Genomic DNA, 22,710 nt, shown 5'->3' with positions numbered 1-22,710 from the left:
TTTGACTGAAAAGAATGTTTTGTTAACAAATGCCGTTTCAATTTACTGGAACCATAGCATTACTGTGATTTTCACCACACACAACACACACACACTTGGGGATTGGGCATGTTTTGTTAACACTTCATTTTAATTTCAATTAATTTTCGTGTCACACCTTTCATCTTGTGAAGGCACACCGGTTGCGGAACACTGCTCTAAGTGCCTTGTCAGGTGGGATTTAATGTCTGTTTATCTTTCATTGCAGGTAACTACTTTCCAATCACATCGATGGCCTACATACAGGATCAGTCTAGACGCTTGTCATTACTGGTAAACCACGCGCAAGGCGCTGCATCTTGGCAACCTGGATGGTTGGAAGTCATGTTGGATCGCAGAACACTGTACGACGACTCTAGAGGGATGGGCGAAGGAATTGTTGACAATAAACGCATGCTCACCAAATTCTGGCTACTTCTAGAAGAGGTCAAACCACCCCCAACATCAGAGACATTCTCCCGACCGAGTCTCTTTGCGCACCATCTCTCGAACAGTTTGATGTACCCTGCCAACCTGTTCGTCGTCGAAGGCATCACAGAGACATCAACAAGCCAACAGCAACAACAGAAGCAAGATCATCAGAAAGATAGGGACTTTATTCTGAACAAGAAACTTGTGTTAATTTCACGACCATTCCCTTGTGACGTTCATCTCCTGAACCTCAGAACCTTATCTGATATCAGCTACACTCAGTTCCCATCACAATCTGCACTAATGGTCGTACAACGCCAGGGATATGCCTGTGATGTCGGTGCCGATATCACAATCCCACAGTGCTCTTTGGAAGTGACATCTGACAATACAAAGAGTCCAACTTTCCACAAGAGGACGTTTTTCAGTGACTTGAATATGGGGGCAATTGCCCAGACTTCTCTAACTGGATTACATCAAATTCAGAAATTTCAAAATCTTGATACAGTTGAGATGAGTCCAATGGAATTACTTTCACTTAATGTGACTTTTGTGCTGTGATAACCTTTTTTTAATTTGGTGCGTTGTGACTGCAAAATGGGGTGCCGAATATTATCAATGTCTACATACGGTGGTGTGGGATGATAGGGGTTGTTGTTGGACTTGAGAAAAGACTTGATAGGTGTCAATGATTATTTTGAAGATGTGTTTCTGGGATATCATCTGGGTGCAATTACGTGAATCTATCCGAACTTCTCCTTGGTCATTGGTTAATATTGTCTTATATGGAGTGCAGAAGAAATTCAGTTCAGTAGCAATTAGACCATATAGTTTTATTCACTTCAAATCAAATCTTTTACTTTAATCAAAATGCACAAAAAAGGCTTTTGATAAACATTCTCGAACATTCACGAGATAATACATAGAAAAGTCACGCAATTTATAATTAGTATTTATGCAACTTGACATTTCTGTGGAAACATCTCGCATTCACTTTCCTTATAACAAGAAATTCTTTCCATGAAATCCTAAACGGTGTTCATAATAAATGAGGATGAAGAAAAATTGTTCGAGAGTTGAGAATGCATGAACATGGCATGTGATATTTAATCATTAACATAAATACAAACTTACAGTTCTGTGAAAACATCACTTTTCTCCGTCATCTGAAATCTTTAATCCTTCAAGATATCCAAAAAAAAATTTTTCGTCAAAATATAAAAAGAAAATGAGGATGACAGTTCACGAGAAGACACTTGATACGTGTAAGTCGAGATATTCATATATATTCTTATATTTATGTTAAGTAATGCTTAATATATTTTTTTAATCCTCTGGCATTTCTAGGTGCATTATCTTTTTTATTTCATTTACTGTAGTAAATTATATATGGTCAGTGACATTATAGCTTACGTTTATCTAGTTGTTCCAATTACAACACAAATTCGTCAGTTAGGATATGAAGTCTAGCAGAAAGTAGAATCAACATAATTAGGGGCACCAAGAATAAATAAGTACTATAAAAACTTGTATTTCCTCTCAACGTAAACTAGATTTCACTGGAATTAGTTTAATTTTATTTCCTTTAATCCAGGATGTTTCTCTGTTTGGTAAATGGTCGGAGCTTCGAAAGATTTGTAGACTCTAATTGAATGAATTAAAAATAAATTTATCTCTGATCGGTGCTATATAATTAATATTTTCTATTTCTTATGCATTGTCAGTATGGCAGATACATATTTTAGTAAAAAAATAGATTCTTTTATATTTTTAGTTGGTAATATGGAGCAGTCTTGAGATTTTGGTGCGTTATTGTATTTTTTTTAATGAGAAAAGTTACAAACAGCAAACATTAAAATAATGGAAATAAAGGTGTCGTATATTGTGAAGTAAGACATGTCCCCGCTTACAAAAACGCTAATTTTATAACCCTAGTGCAAAAAAAAATTGTTCATAGACTATATATTTTTTCTAGCTAGAAACACCAAGGAATCAAGAAATACCAAAACTTGAAAACTCGTTATTATGCTCAAATTTGCCATTGAAGAGTTCTGAATACTTTATAGCTTATCATTTTTACATTACTTAATATGTTAATATTCTAGAATTTGTAAAGTAATATCATATAAGTCTATAATGAGGCTGGCTACTCAGTTCTTATAAATATAAAGTGTCTCGTGATATTCAAACAATCTTTTTTTTTTGTGCATTTCATGTTATAATATACAGTGAGGTTATTCGGGGACGCTCGGGTTTTCGTCCAGAGCCGGCCCGGCTATCAATGTGTTGGTTACCGCGAGGAACACGCGCGCATCTCCGGCACTTTTAGGCCTACAATCCTACTGTTACAATGCTTAAAATTTACAGTACTTACCAAGCTCACATTCGTTGCTGAAAATGTCCTCCATTTGCTGTTACACACATTTGACATCTTTTTATGAAATGTAAAGTCATTCTCGCAAGTTCTTCAGCAGTGATAGAATTTATTGCATCTCTTGTATTAGGTTTAAGTTCGTTTATGGAGTGTGGGTTTCTTACATTCTGTAAGGCCTTATTTTAAGTAATTTGTCGCTACACGAACAGAACTTTTACTTATTCCAGTTTCCTGCGCTAAACGTCTGAGGGATTTTTGAGGGATGTTCCAATCTTTCACCAATCTCGTCTAATTTCTCTTCCGACAGAACACGGCGTTCTCTTTTCGGTTTTTCATCGTATATCGAATCTGTCCGCATAAATTTCTTATAAAGTCTTATTGTACTGGCAGCTGGAATAGTTTATCAATGTTTTCCTAAAGTCCGTCATAAACTTATCTTATATAATTATTATTCCCGTTCGGGGCAAGTTACTTGGTTGAGGTTTTTCCGGGATTTTCCCTCAACCCCATATGAGCAAATGCTGAGTAACTTTCGGTGCTGGACCCCGGACTCATTTAACCGGCATTATCACCTTCATCTCATTCAGACGCTAAATAACCTAAGATGTTGATAAAGCGCCGTAAAATAACCTACTAAAAATTATAAATAAAAAACTTAATTTTCCACGGTTTACTCTGTCAAGTTGCTTTGGCCAGGGAAGCATTCCTGACATCAAAATACGCTATTCTTAGATTTTCTCTAATGAGAACCAGATATAGAAGCATTTAAGTAGTTTCTAACAGTCTGAGAAATCATATCTCAACCAATATTTATAAAAGAAAGTTAAAATCTTAGTTAAGTGTATCTTTTAGTTATAAAATGTGGTCGCTGGCTGTTAATTTCTACAGATATTAAATTAAGGTTTGACCTTGGAGGATAGAAACAGGTTTCATTTAATTCATCCAAGCAATATCCCAGAGTTTAATGGCGAAAATTTTTATCGATGTGACCAAGACAGTTTTCTTAATACCAAATTCACAGTATTTAATTCATTTCTTATTAATTTCTGAGAGAACCAACAGGATCTTACCATGGTACTGTAGTTCATACTCAAAGTTTCCTTAAAGATGTAGTTATTGATTACGATAGTCCGTCATTCAAAGTATTAGTAAGTATTAATATTGCACACTATTTCCAGTACGTCTTCCTTGCCACATATTTTCGTTTCAAGGTTTAATTTTTTGTTTGTCTGTTTTAGTTTTATATTCATTGGTTTCGGTCCTTTACTGTATGGTTATCTATAAGAAATATCTCCCCTTTATGATAAAGTGGTGCACTTTAAGTTATGGCCACTTATTTCCCCATATGAATCAATATTTTAAGATACTGTGATTTCAGACATATAAAAACTTCTGAAAGAGTGTGCAGTATGACATCGTGTGAACCAGAGAGTATTATTTGGAACAGAAAGATATGCTTTAAATTGATCGTGTTTTTTTTTTCATAACACATACTTCTGTAACATGCGGTATGCGTTGTATTTGATTGATCATGTTAAAATGTCTGGAAAACTTTTGAGAGTAGGTACCGAGCTTTTATAACCCCTCAGGAGTTACAGTCTGTAATAGGTCTACTTGTCACTAAACTATCAGGTAGTCAGGAATATTCTGTTGCATATATTATTATTTGGAGACATACGTACAGGGCAATAGATAATAACTCTTTTTAAATCCACAAGATTTCGCTAGTGACGTTGTATGTCTACACTCAGCCTTTTGTTTCAATTTCTTTATGGATTTTTTATTTTTTATTTTCTCCATAACATAGCTGAAAGCCATAAGACTTGTCAGAATTAAAATTACAATTTTTAGCGCTAACGTAAATTTACATGTATTTCATCTAAATTGTAGGTACAGAAGTTTGTTAAAATTCTTTGATATATATTTTAAAAACCTTAAATCAATCTTATTGTAATTTGGTCAGCCAAACTATTGTATTGGCTGATGTAAACAGAAAGTTTGAAACAAATTTATTTTACTAGATAATAAATACTAATTCTTCCTTCAGCAGAATTGTTTCTTTTGCTAATTTCAGCTTTCAATGTAATTAAATAAATTTTTCTGCAAGCTTTTGAAGACTAATGCCAGGGAAACTTTGCATTAACTTTAGGCATTCTTTTTAACTATGGCACTATTCTAGCAATCTTCCATTCATATTTAAATATACCCGTAGTGTTTTTGTAATGTTTATAATTCTTTATTGGATTTAGAGGATTTTGTTTAACAAGACAGAAATTTTTTAAGTGAACTTAAGTATTTTTTTTTTTTGTGGTGCTAAATAAGTGGCATTTTTACTGTTATGAAATATATAAGTTACTCTATAGCTTTTATCGTCAATTATAGCGTAGAGTTTATGAGAAGCAAGTTCCAGAAACCACAATGTAGGTATACATTGTAACTTTAATTATATGTATTCTCTATTTGTACACAAGATTAATACTTTTGGAAGAACTTGTTTCGGAAAATTTAAACAATATTTTCAATACAATATTTTCAGTACCGTCTTTAAAATTGCATCTTACTTTTCCAAATGGTATCCTTCTGTTCTAAATTACTCTCTTCTGTTTTGCATAAGAAAAATTTTACATGTTCAAAAAGTGTTTGTAAATACACGAAAGGCAGTATCCTGACTTATTGACTTATGTGGTAAAATAATATGGTCTAACATTAAATGGACACAATATATAAATGGAATTAACTTTAAGATATAATTTAATTTTACTTCTTTCTAACAATGTTAAACACAAAACACAAATGAATTCTAAAACTAAGGCTTCTGAAATACCTCTTGTAATGGTATGAAAATATCACAAGATATGTGGATAATTGATTAAAACCAAAGAAGTTGAGGCAACTCCTTACCAATCCTAAGAAAAATATACACAAGAATTTTTCTTGACATCTGAGTGTAAAATAAATAAATAAAAAATATATATGAGAATTGTACAAATGTACAGGCGGTATGGAAGTTAGTCTGTCAGTATGTACATACTAAATGTTGTTATTACCACATGATATTGATTTCTTAGGATGGACTTGTTCATATCTTATGTACATGTTATTTGCTTTGCCTATTCATTAAAGAACATATCTTTGTGAAACCACTCATGAAGAGCTATTTGCCAGTATTTTAGTGGGGGAAAAAGAAAACTACTGATGAGATGTTGGAAGTTTCAGGGTTAATAAGAAGTTGATATTTTTACAAGAAAAATTGAAGGATGTTACACGAGATATATATCCGATGTTAACAGGTGTAATGTGAAAAAAAAAATTGACAACAATATAAATTCTTGAAAATCTCTCAGGCAATGAACTATGTTATCAATGTATACCAGTACTTTGGAATCTGTCTCATTTCTCAAGATATTTTTTGGTACACGAGATCGTTTTTCAGATCAGGCTGCATTTGACAGAGTTTACAAGTGTTTGAATTACAGATATAACGGTCATTTATTCCAGATCTTTACATTACACATCGTATTCATGTAAAATTAAGTACTCTTAAGCAACACTGAGTAGTAATCCCGTTATATGGAGAGATAGGTATCCCATACCCAGTGCATTTCGAACTGGGGATCAAGGTCACGTACCTTGACCTTGATCTGCCAGTTCAAAATGCACTGACAGTTAAAACTGTAGTTAATGTGAAGAGTTGTTAACAATTTTCATCATCCGTATTTTCATAACCATAGTGATTTCTTCGTTTATAATATTTATGAAATCATAAAAACCATAAACTTGCGGACTATTGTCATATATCACAAAAAAGTTCATTTAATACCTACATTTCATTAGATTTTGACGCATTATCTTTCTGTAATTACTTTCATTTTTGTCTGAAATATTAACCGATACCATAGTTTGTCTGTTTAAATTTGTTGTTCATTCTTGTATACAACATCCTTGTAATGAAATGAGTAGAAATAGGTAAATGAGAATAGAGACAGTTCTAAAGTAAGCTTAGGAGGTATTTGAAGATAATTTACTGTGCAGAATACAAAACAAAAACAGTTCCCTCAAATTGTTAGAATTTGGCAATGTTATGTGACGTACGCATGATTATATTCCGACACTGATTGTTGTCTTTTTCCACATTTGTGCAATTTTTCCTGCTCAGTCAATTGTAATAAGATATTATGATATATAATATTAATTTGATACTATATTTTATTTTGGTGTTGAGGATATTGTAATAGGATATTGTACCCCGATATTTCCTCCGGAACTGTTTGTTATGAGTTTCATAGCAGCTTGTATCTATTATGTAGAATAATTTAGAAAGGTGCCGCAGTTCAAGTATATGGATAATTAAAGTTCATTCCGAAACTTTGTTCTGTCTATGAAGTAAACGTAAATATAGCTTCAGTTTATTCAAAATGAGAATACTTTATTTGTAATATCTGAAATTTAATGTCATATATTAGACTCAATGAACATTTCTTTGGAATTTTATGTTTCCCAGGAGAGTTATAATAGAGGGAATTTAAAAGATAAAGAATCAATAAATAGTTCTAAGGAATATTTAAACTAACATATACAGGACGAGACAAAAATATTTTTACAATTTTTAATTTTTATAAATTATAATCTACTCTGTATAATTGATATCCTAGTAATATCAAAATGAAGGATTAAAATGTTATCGAATATATGTGTTATGTCGATGATTGGTGTATTTAAAATAGCGTTTCGGTATGCAGAAAAAATCTATTGACTGCTTTGGTTTCATGAAGCAGATTCTGCTACACAAAATCTAAGGATTTGTTATTATATAACTTACAAGTTTCTTCAAACAAGAAAACAGATCTGCCTTGTAATATTGTGACTTTTACTCTAGAGTTATAGACCAGTTTAACAGATTGCGATTGGTGGATTGCCTGTGTAGAATTAAGTTGTGACATTTGTTCAATAAAACAAACACTGCACTAACTTTTCACTTCATTGACGCTGTAATTAGAGCTCGATAATACTACACAGAGTCGATAACCTAAACTTCATCTTTCATCCTTACATTGTCGTATAACACAACAAATCACATAGAAAGGATTATGTTGTGTAAATATTAAAACTTGCAGAGCAATTTTTGCCTCGCCCTGTATAAATTTTAAATATTTTTTCTATCACTCTGAAACACATTTTAGTAATACAAACGCAATTGTCTCAAGTAATTTCTGTTTTTTTTTTTTAATAGTGGTGTGAAATTCTTATACGTATGAAATTAATTTTAGAACTGTATTACTTCAAATGCATGAGTTAAATAAAAATCAAAATCCGAGGTTATATTGATATTAATAACAAGTGCATATATTATTGTGTCACTGAAATATACTTTTCAGTAATTTCTACTTTTTTCAGAATAAATTTGTAATTTTGAACCACTACACAGATTAACAGATTATGAATTCATCCATTTCTCCTCCTATAAAAATATAATTGTGTTTGATACGTGATTAATGATTCACAAAATCAATCAAACAGAAAATAAGTATTTATATAAAAAGAGGAAGATATGATATTTCCATAATATTCAATGGAATTATTAAGAGGTAAAGAATTAAAAGGTGTGGCAAAAATTAAATAAAGTTAGGGTTGTATATAATTATTAGTTTAAAAAATTATTATATTAAAAAAATCTTTCAATGCCAAAAAAAAGTTGAAACACTTTTGTGCTATACCAAGAAGTATGGATGGGGTAAATGTGTGCATGAATGAATGAATAGAAATGGACTACTATACTTAGAAAATTTAACGTAAAAAAGCAGACAGAAATGTATGATTGGAAACCTATTAAATTTTGTGGCATTATAAATAGCTGTTATATGAATTACAAAGTTAAAAGTGAGAAATATTCTTTGTTGTTTGTTGTTTTTTCCTGTTACCCCCAGTTTCCCTATTTATGTAAAGAATACAACATCAATTTTTTAATTTAATGGTAAAATATGAAACAGAATAACTCGCACAATACTTGAGTCATTACATGAGTCTGTTTCATTCTTTTGTAGGAAGATTTATCGAAATGTCTCAGGAAGACACTTGCGTTCCATGAGCACATGTTGATACAACATTCTAGATGTCGGTTATTCCGAAGATGAGCGCGATACTGGCCAGAGAAGGTAAAGTCAAGTGTAGTTTTGTTTTGTTTATACTAAGGAATTACAATAACTATGTCAATAATAATATTATCATCACCAACATCGCTAAACTTATCATGATTATCATCATCGTCGTCTTCACTACAATCACCAACACCACCATCACTATATTTACCACTTCCATCATCACTACTATTGTTCGAATTGAATGAAAATCTGGAATTGTTCGCCTTTCTGGATTTTTTAATGTGAAACATTTAAGCGCCTCACATTGGATAAATCTAGTCTGTTAATATAGTGACGTCATTAATTACAGTAGACATTGAATGACTGAAATTATGACATGTAGTATCGAATCCAATCAGCCGTGATAAAAACAATTAGGGAGACAAGTGAATGTGGCATCATAGTGAATTCATTTTTAAGATATTCAAATTTAACAAAACATTCAATCTAATTTTAATTAAATCAAGAACTATTATTCATGCACAAATGGGGTTATTAATAAATGTGGGGAGTGTAAAGACAATAATGGTTAATTTAACGTAGTCTAAGTACGAGGCGCGTCCATAAAGTAACTTTCCCACTCGTCCCACGGCTAGCAACCGTATGTTGCGCGAAGCGACTGCGTGTATGTGGTAGAGTAATGTCCTGGCATGGCGCGCGCTCTAGCGGAACTTTCCGAGTGCTCTCAGTAGCTTCGTTGCATTGGTTGAAGATGGACGTTCCTATTCCAGCTCCCGCCGCGACCGTAGTGCGATCAGTGATAAAGTTTTTGAATGCAAAGGCATAGCGCCGATTGAAATTTATCGCAGCTGTGCCAGGTCTATGGGCCTAACGTCATAAGCAAGCAGATGGTGCGTTGTTGCTGTAGACAATTTTCAGCAGGACGCCAAAATGTGCATGACGAGGAGCGCAGTGGGAGGCCAACCATCATCACAGACGACCTTGTGGAGCAACGCATCATCTGCTTGCTCATGACGTTAGGCCCATAGACCTGGCACAGCTGACGATAAATTTCAATCGGCGCTATGCCCTGTGCATTCAAAAACTTTATCACTGATCGCACTTAACACGCGGCGGGAGCTGGAATAGGAGCGTCCATCTTCAACCAATGCAGCGAAGCTACTGAGAGCACTCGGGAAGTTCCGCTAGCGCATGCGTCATGCCAGGACATTATCACGTACATGCAGTCGCTTTGCGCAACATATGGTTTGCTAGCTGAGGGACGAGTGGAAAAGCTACTTAACTGTGGTATTAACTTCCAAATTAATACAATTCTCTGTAATGACATTGTTATTCATTACAATTTCAAACAACGCATCAGCGTCATGTTGATGTGTGAATCGTTTCGACTAACGACTACATTTAGTCTCGAGACTAGGCCTCATGGAATGAGGAAATGTTTATGAAGCAATTAAGGAGAAGGCTCCTCATTAAATTTAAATGAGGAGAATAGGAGTGGTAAGCTAGACAAGCCTCAGACTGCGGTCTGCGGTGTAAACTTTCGGGCCCTTCCTCCATAAAAGAAGAAGGCTATGGACTGAGTAATTTCTTAATTACAAGTAGCCAGCTCTGTATTTTATTTAGTTACCAAAGAAAGTTGGCACCAGTTGCTTTTAAACACTATAATCGTTTTGAAATGCTAATGAAGTTAGCGTCTATGATAGGTTATATTACTGGTAAATGTTAATAACGTGTCATCTTTATTTATGTATAAGTATTTATAATGTTAGTATTGAAAGCACAACAATTTTATAATAGGCTTATATGCCCCAACTACTGACCTCGTTTTGCTACGTACATCACCGCTAGCATTGAATCGATGAGGATAAAATAGCGTATGTGGATTATTTCGAGGTTCCCACATTGAAACAGCATTAAGTGACATACATAATATAAGACCCCAACCCGTAAACCATTATTAGCTACACGCCTTAATCACCTGATCTAGGATAACAGGCACATTACATCCTTTTGCATTTAAGATATGATTACGAGTAGTGTTGTTTGCGGAACTGGCTGTGAATATACGGGATTGTGTAACTGCGTAAGATGACTTACCTGGTATTCCATTTTTCTTGCGTTCTTCTTGTCCTGTCCACACCTGTGGAGTAACGGTCAGCGCGTCTGGCCGCGAAACCAGGTGGCCCGGGTTCGAATCCCGGTAGGGGCAAGTTGCCTGGTTGAGGTTTTTTCCGGGGTTTTCCCTCAACCCAATACGAGCAAATGCTGGGTAACTTTCGGTGTTGGACCCCGGACTCATTTCACCGGCATTATCACCTTCATTTCATTCAGACGCTAAATAACCTGAGATGTTGATACATCGTCGTAAAATAACCCAATAAATAAATAATTCTTCTTGTTCTCGTTGTGTTCGCCTTGTTTTAATAGCAGTTTCCTTGTTTTCTTAGTCTTGCACTTGTTATTCCTGTCTTCACCTTATTCTCCTTGTATTCCTCTTGTATTCGTTATATTTCCCTTGTAGGACTACTTTTTGCATTTCTCTTGTACTCTTTGACTTCCCCTTATTCTTCTTGTTCCGCGTGCTGTTAATAAACCCTTCTACGTATAGATATGCAGTATAGTAAAGATGCATAGGCTTAACCGTAAGTAATGTCATTAATAAAGTTCAGGGTGTTGTTCTTTGAAATATTCCAAACAAAAAAGTTGAATATAATTTTACTCGTTTTTTGCTTCTTTTCCGAGATAAATTTTGTTTTATATTAAACATTCCATGGCGTGTTTTGGGAAATCCATTGATTTAATTTCCAATAACTCAGTCAGTTTAAGAGAGCTCTGTATTATGATAATAAATTACTGAAAAAAGTTTAGTTTTGTCCTTTAAATGTGTAAGAATTTTTATCCGAACAAATGTAGCATTTTAAAATTCCTGTGCAGAACGAAAAGTTCGGATCAAATTTCTGCATATTTAAAGAAAAAAAACTAAATAAAATTATTTTAATAATTTATTATAATTAGGGCTCGGAACTTGATGAAATATCATCATTTTTCTGACACATCACAGACAATCCAGGATGCAATGCAAAATCGTTTCACTTCAACACGAACTAATATAGCCTACTTTTATTTTGCATTTTTTTCTTTTTGCATTTTTCAGTCTTTTACTGTCTACTGGTCTTTTTTTTTTAGGAAATATTCTACTTTTTGGTTCATTTTGCCCTTTTCCTACTTATGGACGAACATTTTTATGGTGTAGTCATAGTCTATATTCGAGAACCTATTGCAGATTGCTTACGTAATTCGATTTCATCTTACAAGAATTTACCTTGTGGTTGCATCAGCCTTGACTCCTGATAACGTGTGTTACGCGCTTCTCCCCATTCAACACAACATAACAAATACCGCAGCCGCAGTGCCTGCAGTCAGCATATTGTATCACACAAGGGAAGACGTAAAAATGCCGAAACTAAAATAAAGCAAATAAAGCAGGCAAAGTTCTTGCGAGAGTTAGTGATTGAGGTTGATGAAAATGTATTTTCCACAGATTATACTATTATTTTGTTTGTGTTTACTAATAAAATCATGGTCATTTCCTTTTTAATTTTAATGTCACATTTTCAGATATTTAAGGTAACTTTATAGGTTATTTTCTGTGATTTGTAGGTCATAAACTTCCGAGCCCTAATCATAATACACTGCTTTCTTAAACTGACTCAGTATATTAAATCAATGGCTTTCCCAAAACATGCTAAGTAATGTTTCATGTAAAACAATTTTTATCTCTAAAAGAAAGCAAAATTGTATTAAACTTTTTTTGTTTGAAATGTTTCAATGAATAACACCCTGAAATTAATAACATTATTTAAGTTTCAACCTGTATATCATACCTGTCATGGTTTTCATCGTATTTATTTTTATGCGCCATAAATCAACATGACGGTATCCCAGCTTTATCTTCTATACAAAAGAAGACATCACAAAGATTTCGTCGCCCTTAAAAATCCACTTCTCTCTGCCGTATACCTGTTAAATCACAGAGGCACAAATCTTTCACTGTATGATATAAAGCGGTATATTGGTCCCAGTCTGGAATTTTTACATTAAAGTAAACGCTCTTGTTGATATTTACACAGATACTTCATACAAATAATTAAGACTGCTATTGGTACTAGTGACTATCAGGCTGAACGTAATCATCCCCAGACATTGCAGCTCAAGTACTATTTTTCTACATCGTTATGGAAAGAGTTGCATGCCGATTGCGCCTCTCATATAAACCGTATCCACATCCTCCGCATCTCGCATTTATCTCCAGAAACAAGTCCAAATACCGTATCTTTGGTAGTGGTCTTCCGTATCTTAGAGATCTACCTGAATCGTCATATCTCAGCCAGGTCGATATCTGGGACTCCGGTTTCTCTCTACAGGTGTCGAGTCGTCTAGAACCACCACCATCTAGCGATCTTTGGAGAAACCACGAGAAGTTCCCACGACATCGGAAGGCCGATCCTACGCCGGACAAACACAAGTAAGTGCCCTGATTTCCGATATGATAATGAAAGGAATTGAAAAGGTGGATTCCAAAGTGGCCTAAGTCAAAATCACAAGTAGCCTGTAAGAAAATTTACAAAATTGATAGGCCTAAAACGAGTTTGACACTCATGTGCCTGCATATTTTATTTCATTGGGTACTTGAATTTATTTTGGCACTTGTATGAAGTATTTAGAGTTTTTGTGCTTGTTTTATAGATTTAATGGACTTTGTGTTTTTCAAACTGATTGAAATCAAGACGTAGGAGAATCTGAAAATAAACTTACACGGGTATACAGGATGTCTCAGGAGGAATGTAAAATATTTCAGGATAATGTAGTTTGGGTTAATCTACATGTATTTAACTTAATATACTTATGTCCAAAATGTAACGGTTGGGAAGTTATTGATGGGCGAACTTTTAAATGGAGCGGGGCATTATATACGTGTTTCTACCTTTTTGAACATTGTGATATAATACATTATTAAAAACGCTGCATCTCGTGTTGTTCCAATAAGTTTATTTCATAAATATGTACAAATTCAGTAAGAAAATAAAATAATTATACAAGGCAAATTACTAAGATTGGCCTTATTATGGGTTCCATTAATTGTAAATTCATATCAGGTACCGGTACCGGTTCTCTTTCTGATCTCAATGAAACACTTGATAGCTTGCCAGTTTCAGATAGCATCCGGTAAGCATGGGAAAACACACAGCTAGATAGAACCCTTGGGAACCCTTCGATTGGAGAAATGTCGTCTGCATTCTTGAACAGCAGTCTATGCATTGCATTCATATTCACTATGCGAATACTAATTATTTTCAAGTGAACGTGCATTCTGTTGCGGTGTTCAGATGCTGCCATGTGCAAAAGATCTGGCGTAACACGTACATACGTCAAATAAATGATCGAAAGAATGTTAGTTTTGTTCTTTAAATTTGCAGAACTTTGATCTGAACAAGTGTAACCTTTCATTCTGAAAATGAATTTTAAAATGTTACATTTGTTTGAATCAAATTTCTGTTCACTTGAAGGACAAAACTAAAATTCTGTCTATAATTTATTAACTTATCATAATACACTGCCCTCTTAAATTGAATAAGCATTACTGGGAATTAAATCAATGGCTTTCCCAAAACAAGCTGGGAAGTATTTTATATAAAACAATTTGTATCTCGAAAAAGAAGCAAAAACGAGCAAAATTATATTAAACTTTTTGTTTGAAATATATCAAAGAATAAACCCCTGAAATTAATGACATTACTTACAATTCACTCTGTAGCCTATATGTAGGTTCAAGCACTGCTATCGAGTAACGGTTAGCATGCCGACCGTGAAATGAGCGGGCCTGCGTTCAAACCCTGATTGGTCAAGTTAGCTGGTTGAGATTTTTCCCGAGGTTTTCACTCAACTAATTAAAGCAGAATTGCTTGGTAACTCCCGGCGTTGGACCTCGGACTCATTTTGCTATTATTATTAAGCTTACACTTCTCCTCTTTCTTCATCATCTCAGTTTCTTTCCCATATTTCGGGTTTGCGACCGATGTGTCGCCCGCCACCGAACTAGGGCCCCGTGATATGTGGTCATTAGTTGCTGGTGGTAGTGCTATGAACCGTGGGCTCATGGTGTCTTGTCGGACCGGGGTTGAGGAACCGCGGTGATGCCTACGTGGAAAGGTAAATGAATTTTGTAGGCTATAGGAAGTTCGGGGGCGGACTGTGGGAGAATTTGTAGCTCGGTAGGGCCCTAGGGCGTGCACATTATCGCATCCCATGTAGCACAATGGACCCACGCAAGCGACCTACTTGTGAGCGCAGTGTCAGCCCATAACCCCTCTTAAGGTATACTAGAGTCGACGGTAATTCGGAAGGCGTTTGCGTCGAGAGAGCAAGGCAGCGTACAACATTGCCACATCATACTTCACGCTTATGTGCAATACAAATAGCGTAGGAGAGAATTTAAATTCTCAAAAGACAATAATGACCTTACCCGTTGACTACAGTAAGCATGACACCAAACAACCCTCTTTCCTTTACTAGCAATATTCTTGCGCGTTGGCAACGTTGCAACCAGCATCAAGATGGCCGTCAGCGTTCTGCTCGTCAAAGTTTTTAAAATAATTATACACCTTAAACACTGTTATCCGCGCCTGCCTGTGCAATACTTGTCTTTTTACAGTCTCTTCTTCCATTTATTTATCTTATATACACACAGTATTAGTAGTATTAGTATTTATTTATTTAACCTGGTAGAGATAAGGCCATCAGGCCTTCTCTGCCCCTCTACCAGGGGATTACAACTATAATATGAAGAATAAAATTACAATTAATATTATAATTACAATTACAATAAGAATTGAAGTACGACAAGATTACCTGATTAATGAAAGCTAGACTACAACTATAATATGAAGAATAAAATTACAATTAATATTAAATTTACAATTACAATTACAATTACAATAAGAATTAAAGTACGACAAGATTACCTGATTAATGAAAGCTAAACAATTTATCATAGAAGTTAAGAACAGAGAATATTTTTGTGTTTACTGAATTACAAATTGAACCTAGAATAACAAAATTCTATAGTGATGAAATTACCATATACTGAGATATTTTGTGACAGATTAAGGGAACTATTTACAAGAAACCATGTCTGAACGAGTCTCAATTACTTACCAAGTGACTAGTAATTTTGCGTTTGAATTCAATTTTATTTCGATAGTCTCTGATGCTAGCAGGTAACGAATTCCAGAGTCTTGGCAGGGCTATTGTGAAAGAGGATGAGTATGAGGAGGTGCGATGGGATGGTATTGTTAGTATTGTTTCATGGCGAGAGCGTGTGTTCAGATTGTGGTGGGAAGAAAGTTATGTGAAGCGAGACGACAGGTACGAAGGAATAGAAGAGTTCAAGATTTCGAAGAGAAGGAGAAGTGAATGTAAATTTCTTTTCTTATCTAGTTTAAGCCAACCTATTGTTTCCAGGGATGGAGTAATATGATCATATTTACGAACATTGCTTACAAGACGTACACACAAATTATGAGCACGTTGAAGTTTCGTTTTGTTGTCGCTGGAAAGGTTAGTCAGTAAAATGTCAGCATAATCAAAATAGGGAAATACAAGCGTCTGCACAAGGGACTTTTTTAAGCAAAGGGAAGATGAACATTTATCCTTTTTAGCACATGGATAATAGAATATACTTTTCTGCAGGTAAATGTTAGTTTTACTTATTCAATGTATTGAAACACTCACACGTGAACAAACGAACTCGGGAAGTACTTGTTACAGACTAATTCTGATTGATTCTACTGTACAAGCTTGTGACGTCACATACGAGAAATGCTACGGCGCATATAGCAGCTGACCGCCTTCCGAAATGTCGTCTAGTCTAATATACAAATACTCTTTAGTACTCTTACAATCTTAATTTGTCCTCCATTAATAAAATTTAAATTTTACCATCACTGGAATTTAAACTGTCGTCGTATGCCAGTACTCTACAAACCGATCTACCAAGGAAGCTAAACCATTAAGATAATGTCATCTGTTGTTGTTACTGATGTATATCAGAGCGGTAAGAAGACGGGCTGGGGAGACATTATAATGAAGCATATTCGGTCCCTTCTACTAATTAGCCAACTTCGCATGTCACTTTACAGCCCTGTTGTGCAGGTACAGCCTTGTTAATATTGTACAAACTTTGACTAAATGACTTACATTTAGGCTAATTTCGACCTAATTGCAGTCAGTTATCCGACACTTGTCACTGGAAGGAACCAGTGCTCAATTACGTAGAGTATTCTATTGTGAATGCAATATTTCTCCTAACGTTACACATTCTGGGTTGTCTATGCCATTTCTTGTATGTACGGCTAATTTGATACAGTAAAAAAAGTCTGGCTAATTTGATACAGACTTTAATAGTACATTATGCAACGAGCCTATAATGGTAGTAATTAAGACGCGAGTATATTTATGAAACGAGCGCAAGCGAGTTTCATAATTTTCATACGAGCGTCTTAATTACCATTATAGTCCAGTTTCATACGACTTTTTATGCTCGACCATATTTCTAACTTGAAATTATTCATAAATATTCACGTTATTCTTATCTGACTGAGGAGCGGAACTAACCTTGTGCAATACCTCGTAAATTGTGAGATGTGCGCAGACGCGAAAGTATTGATTTTTTCCGAGAAACAAATGTCTCGCGCTAGTTGTCTTTCGATTGCATATCCGAGAATAATCGATACTTGCGCTTTCATATTGCTACAATGGTATTTTCTGATTGGTGGAACATCTGAATTTTAATGAATAGGTGTACTTTAATGAGGTCCATTAAAGGGCTGCTACCAGGTGTATAATTACTACATTTCGGCATGGTCGAGCATAAAATTTATTATAAAATGTTTAAAACTGCGATTATGGAAGCACAGTTTATGCTCTTTAAGGAGCAGTTGTTGTTTAGTCAACTATCCGAACCTCACAAGTGACACCAATAAGGCATATTCATGAGTCAACTAAGCCAAGAGGTAATGGGATAGGGTGGCCAGTTCCTTTCCCCTCCATTTCATACATCTCTGACTAGAAACATGTTAACACCAATCAGATTTCAGATGCATACAAACAACTGTTCTTCCTCTGAAACATATCGTCAAGCGAGATTTACTGCCTGATAATAGATATACATATCAGCCAGAACCTCAATCAGAGGTATAAGGAGCAATATTGAACAAAATTAAAAAAAAATCATTATCAGCTTCGTAAATAATGTTGATATGGCGTTGCTTGCAGAAGAGGAGACAATGCTAAAGTATGCTACTGCAGCTAAATGACAGCTGTGAGCAGTATGGAATGAAGATAAATGCAAACAAGACGATGATCTTGCTTGTAAGAAGAAAAATAAAGAAGGTAAACGTGTGAATTCTAAATCAGGCAGTAGAGCAAGAGAACAGCTTCAGATACTTGGAGTAAACTATAAGCAGTAACATGAGCTGCTGCCAGGAAGGCAGGAAGTCAAAATGAGAATAGCAATGACAAAGAAAGCTTTTAATAGAAAAAGGAGCATCTCCTGCGGACGTCTGGAAAAAGAACGAAGGAAATTAGTGAAGTGCTTTGTGTGGAGTATGGCAGTGTATGGTGTAGAAACATGGACATTACGACGAAGTGAAGAGAAAAACGAGTAGAAGCATTTAAAATGTGGATATGGAGAAGAATAGAGCGTGTGAAATGGTTAGAGAGAATAAGAAAAATAGCTGTAGTGGAAAGAGTGGGTGAAGAAAGAATGAGGTTGAAACTGATCAGAAAAAGAAAAAGGAATTGGTTGGGTCACTGGCTACTGAAGGATGCAATGGAAGGAATGGTGAATGGAAGAAGAGTTCGGGAAAGAAGTAGATCTAAGCCACCGGTGTGGCTCAGTCGCTTAAGGCATTTGCCTGCCGGTCTGAAGTTGCGCTAGGGCGCGGGTTCGATCCCTGCTTGGGCTGATTACCTGGTTCGGTTTTTTCCGAGGTTTTTCCCAACCATAAGGTGAATGCCAGGTAATCTATGGCGAATCCTCGGCTTCATCTCGCCAAATACCATCTCGCTATCACCAATCTCATCGACGCTAAGTAACCTAGTAGTTGATACAGCGTCGTTAAATAACCAACTAAAAAAAAAAGAGAAGATATGAGATGATAGATAGAGTCCACACCTGTGGAGTAACGGTCAGCGCGTCTGGCCGCGAAACCAGGTGGCCCGGGTTCGAATCCCGGTCGGGTCAAGTTACCTGGTTGAGGTTTTTTCCAGGGTTTTCCCTCAACCCAATACGAACAAATGCTGGGTAACTTTCGGTGCTGGACCCCGGACTCATTTCACCGGCATTATCACCTTCATTTCATTCAGACGCTAAATAACCTAGATGTTGATACAGCGTCGTAAAATAACCCAATAAAATAAAATGAGATGATAGATGGCATTAAGATATATGGATCATATACTGAGACTAAGAGCAAGGAGGAAAATAGAAAAGATTGGAGAATGCTGTGTTTGCAGTGAAATACCTGCTCTTGGGCAGAATACTATGTATGTACCTGAATAGCTTCTAGGGTTTGAAACGTATGTTTAGTAAAAAAAAAAAGGAAATTACAATTATCTCGTCGTATCTGAACAACTTTTACATTCTAAAAACGTTATATAATTATCTCATTATATTGTCTTATTAGATTCTACAGTTTAAAACGGACGCTTACTTATGAATACAATAAGTTATTGTTGTGAAAGTACAGACTCTCGCAATCTGTTCCAAACACCTTTTTTGTACAAGAATTTCTGTCTCCAGCATGCACGACAGGGAAAAGGTCACTCCACAGCTTGGATTCGAAGACATAACCACGGAATGCAAACACTTTTAGCTTCTGATCTTATTTTCACATACGAGTAAGCTAAGAAAACATTATCGTTTTTATTTGAAATACCCTGTTTCTGTAGTAAGGAGGAAAATCAAAGCTTAAAACACAATTAAAGCTCGTGGATTCAAACTCTGCTCTGATTCTCTGCCGATCCAGCGAAGACATCAAATGTTTGTCAACTCGCAACATTGCAACCACAACACGAAAGGGGGTAGTAGTCTCGCGGTTCAGCGGTGAGGGGTGAGGGGTGAGGGACTACATTCTCTTTGGCTTTGTTTTGCATCCTTGAGCCACAAGTTCGGAGTTTGTCGATAGCGGTAATGGCGGCGAACTTGTTACAGAACACTAATTACCAGTTTGAGACGATTGGTCACCATCGATCGGAGGATATAGGTACGGGTCTAATGTTTACATTTGCTGCTGGGAGATTTGCAAGCTTTGGGTGAGTGATATTCTTGTTGATTAGCTTTCACGTATACTGTCGTTTATTGTAGTTGAAGTGTGTTTTGCTTCCATGTAGATTTGTGGTTATTGTAGCTATTTTACATTGTGCAAATAACGACAGATTTATGTACATGTGTAAGTAGTTTTATGTATTTTAAAATTGCGAAGAATTAACTATTGTTATTATAAATTACGTTGGATTATTTGTCTTCTTATTGTGTTTATATTTTTGTCCAACATCTACTGTACATTGGACGAATTGATTAACGATGGTGGCTAAACCAAGGCAGAGTTAGTTCCATTGTACTCCGCTTCGAAAAATCGAAGGAGAATTGGGAGGAAAATTTAAAAGGTACGCAAAACGCGTCCTTGCAAGGGGTTGGGGGCTGTACAAAACGAAATATGTGAGCTCCAAGCCTGTTGGCCACTAGTCTCACTCCGGGTTACGCTGCTCCCCTGAAGGAGCTCTAGAAAATTTTGAAGGGGAAGCCGAAATTGGACGTAACCTCTTAGGTACCACATACGCGAGGGGGGCTGAGACTGATCAATTGATCACGGAACGGGGCGAGGAGGAGTTGGCTGGTGTTTGCCGTTAGGATGGCAAGACGCCGTCATCTGTTGTTCGATGACAAAGCAGGTGAAGGCCGTCGGAAGAAGCGCCGTGAAATCTAAGCTGCAATTTGAGAGGTCCCTGTCCTTTCAATTTGCGACTTTTTGAGTGACCTCGTATGTTTAATAGACTATTAATATTATCTGAACTAGGGCATACATAATTTATAATAAAGGTGGAATATATATGGGGAAGGGCATATAGGTCCTTGGCCCAGTTCTTATAGGGCTCATCCCGACATTTGTCTTACGCCTGAGGAAAACCACGGAATACCTTAGGCAGGATGAGTTGTCTCATATAAGAGACTAGCCAATTTGGCTATTATGTTGGAGGTCATGAGCCTTGTTGATTTGTCTCAATTTCGAGACCAGCCATTTGGCTATATGATGGCTCAATTGCGAAGAGGGGGGTACTCCGCTTATACGCCCACAAGCTTTTAAAGCTTTTTCTCCTCAGTCATACCAACATAACTTTGGTGACATTACGAAAGTTTTACGCTAGTCTACACACACGCTATACCTTGCATATACGAATCTGTGACAGGTTAGGTTAGGCTTTTGTTATGCCTTGCATATACGAATCTGAGCAGTATTTTCAAGCGCTGGGCAAAGGCTGGTGATTTTTTGTTGTGTGATGCTGTCAGTACTGGTCACTTCCGAAATCACCAGAAGTAACTGTCCGCTAGTTTCACCACGATTGTAAGTTACTTAAGTAATAAATGTTAATTACATTTTAATTAGATTCTTGTTGTGAATATTAGACTTTAAATGATAAAATTATATCCTTTATTATTTATTTATAATATTTAAACTAAGATTATTTTCCTAAATAAAGTTCGCATGTTAGATATATTTTTAATGCTTCTAATTTTACTTCAAGAAAACTGAACAAACCTCCTTGGTTACCTAATCGTTAACGTAGCTAAGCTGTTTTCTTTCACGGAAGGAGGTATCCTAGGGAACAATAATAGGGACAATAACATTTGGTATGGCAACATTCTCAGCCATATTTTCGTGTTTTAGTAAAAAACAATTTAGAAAGACCTAAGCTAAGTTCACATTTGATACATGGGCCCCTGTTCCGAGATCCGTGGCGAAGCAAAAAAAATTTCAAATGCTTAATGTAAGAATACAATGAGCCACAACCCAATGCTAATATTATTAGTAGTTCGGCCATGAATCAATGCAACTTACGTCATCACGCCCAATGACGCTTTCTCCCTTCGCTATAGGCATAAGGGCACCGAATTTGCGAATACAAATTAGTCGTGTCGCGCGGACACTTTCAGTCATATCTCGGCATCGAAAGCAGTTGCACATCTGTGCGAACACATTTATTTATTTATTTATTTATTTACTTACCTAGGCCTATTTACTTATTTTTTGATTTATTTACTTATTTACTTACATATTTACTTACTTATTTATTTACTTATTTATTTATTTATTTACTTATTTATTTATTTTTCTTTATTTATTTTCTTACTTACTTATTTACTTACTTACTTATTTAGTTAGTTATTTTCGTACTAATTTTCCTTACTTATTTACTTATTTATTTATTTACTTATTTACTTACTTATTTCCTTACTTGTTTACTTATTTATTTATTTATTTATTTATTTATTTTTACTTACATATTTACTTATTTATTTATTTACTTATTTATTTATTTAATTATTTATTTACTTATTTATTTAATTATTTATTTACTTATGTATCTATCTATCTATCTATCTATCTATCTATCTATATCTATATCTATATCTATATCTATCTATCTATCTATCTATCTATCTATCTA

At 35.3% G+C, this 22,710-nt stretch overlaps 1 protein-coding gene across 3 annotated transcripts in view; it reads left to right on the top strand.

Annotated features, from left to right (window-relative positions):
• The window catches only part of alpha-Man-IIb (alpha-Mannosidase class II b), a 1,305,824-nt gene extending 1,297,115 nt beyond the window's left edge, over nt 1–8,709 (top strand). For all 3 annotated transcript variants that reach the window (XM_069835935.1, XM_069835933.1, XM_069835936.1), the window contains one exon: nt 248–8,709. In XM_069835935.1, the coding sequence (XP_069692036.1) occupies nt 248–1,011 (764 nt within the window). In that variant the 3' untranslated portion in view covers nt 1,012–8,709. The remainder of the gene's footprint in view (nt 1–247) is intronic.
• The last annotated feature ends 14,001 nt before the right edge of the window (nt 8,710–22,710 follow it).

Source organism: Periplaneta americana, chromosome 9, assembly GCF_040183065.1.
Source record: "Periplaneta americana isolate PAMFEO1 chromosome 9, P.americana_PAMFEO1_priV1, whole genome shotgun sequence".
Taxonomy (NCBI): domain Eukaryota; kingdom Metazoa; phylum Arthropoda; class Insecta; order Blattodea; family Blattidae; genus Periplaneta; species Periplaneta americana.
The sequence above is the reverse complement of the archived record's forward strand: the minus strand, read 5'-3'. Positions and strand labels throughout refer to the sequence as shown.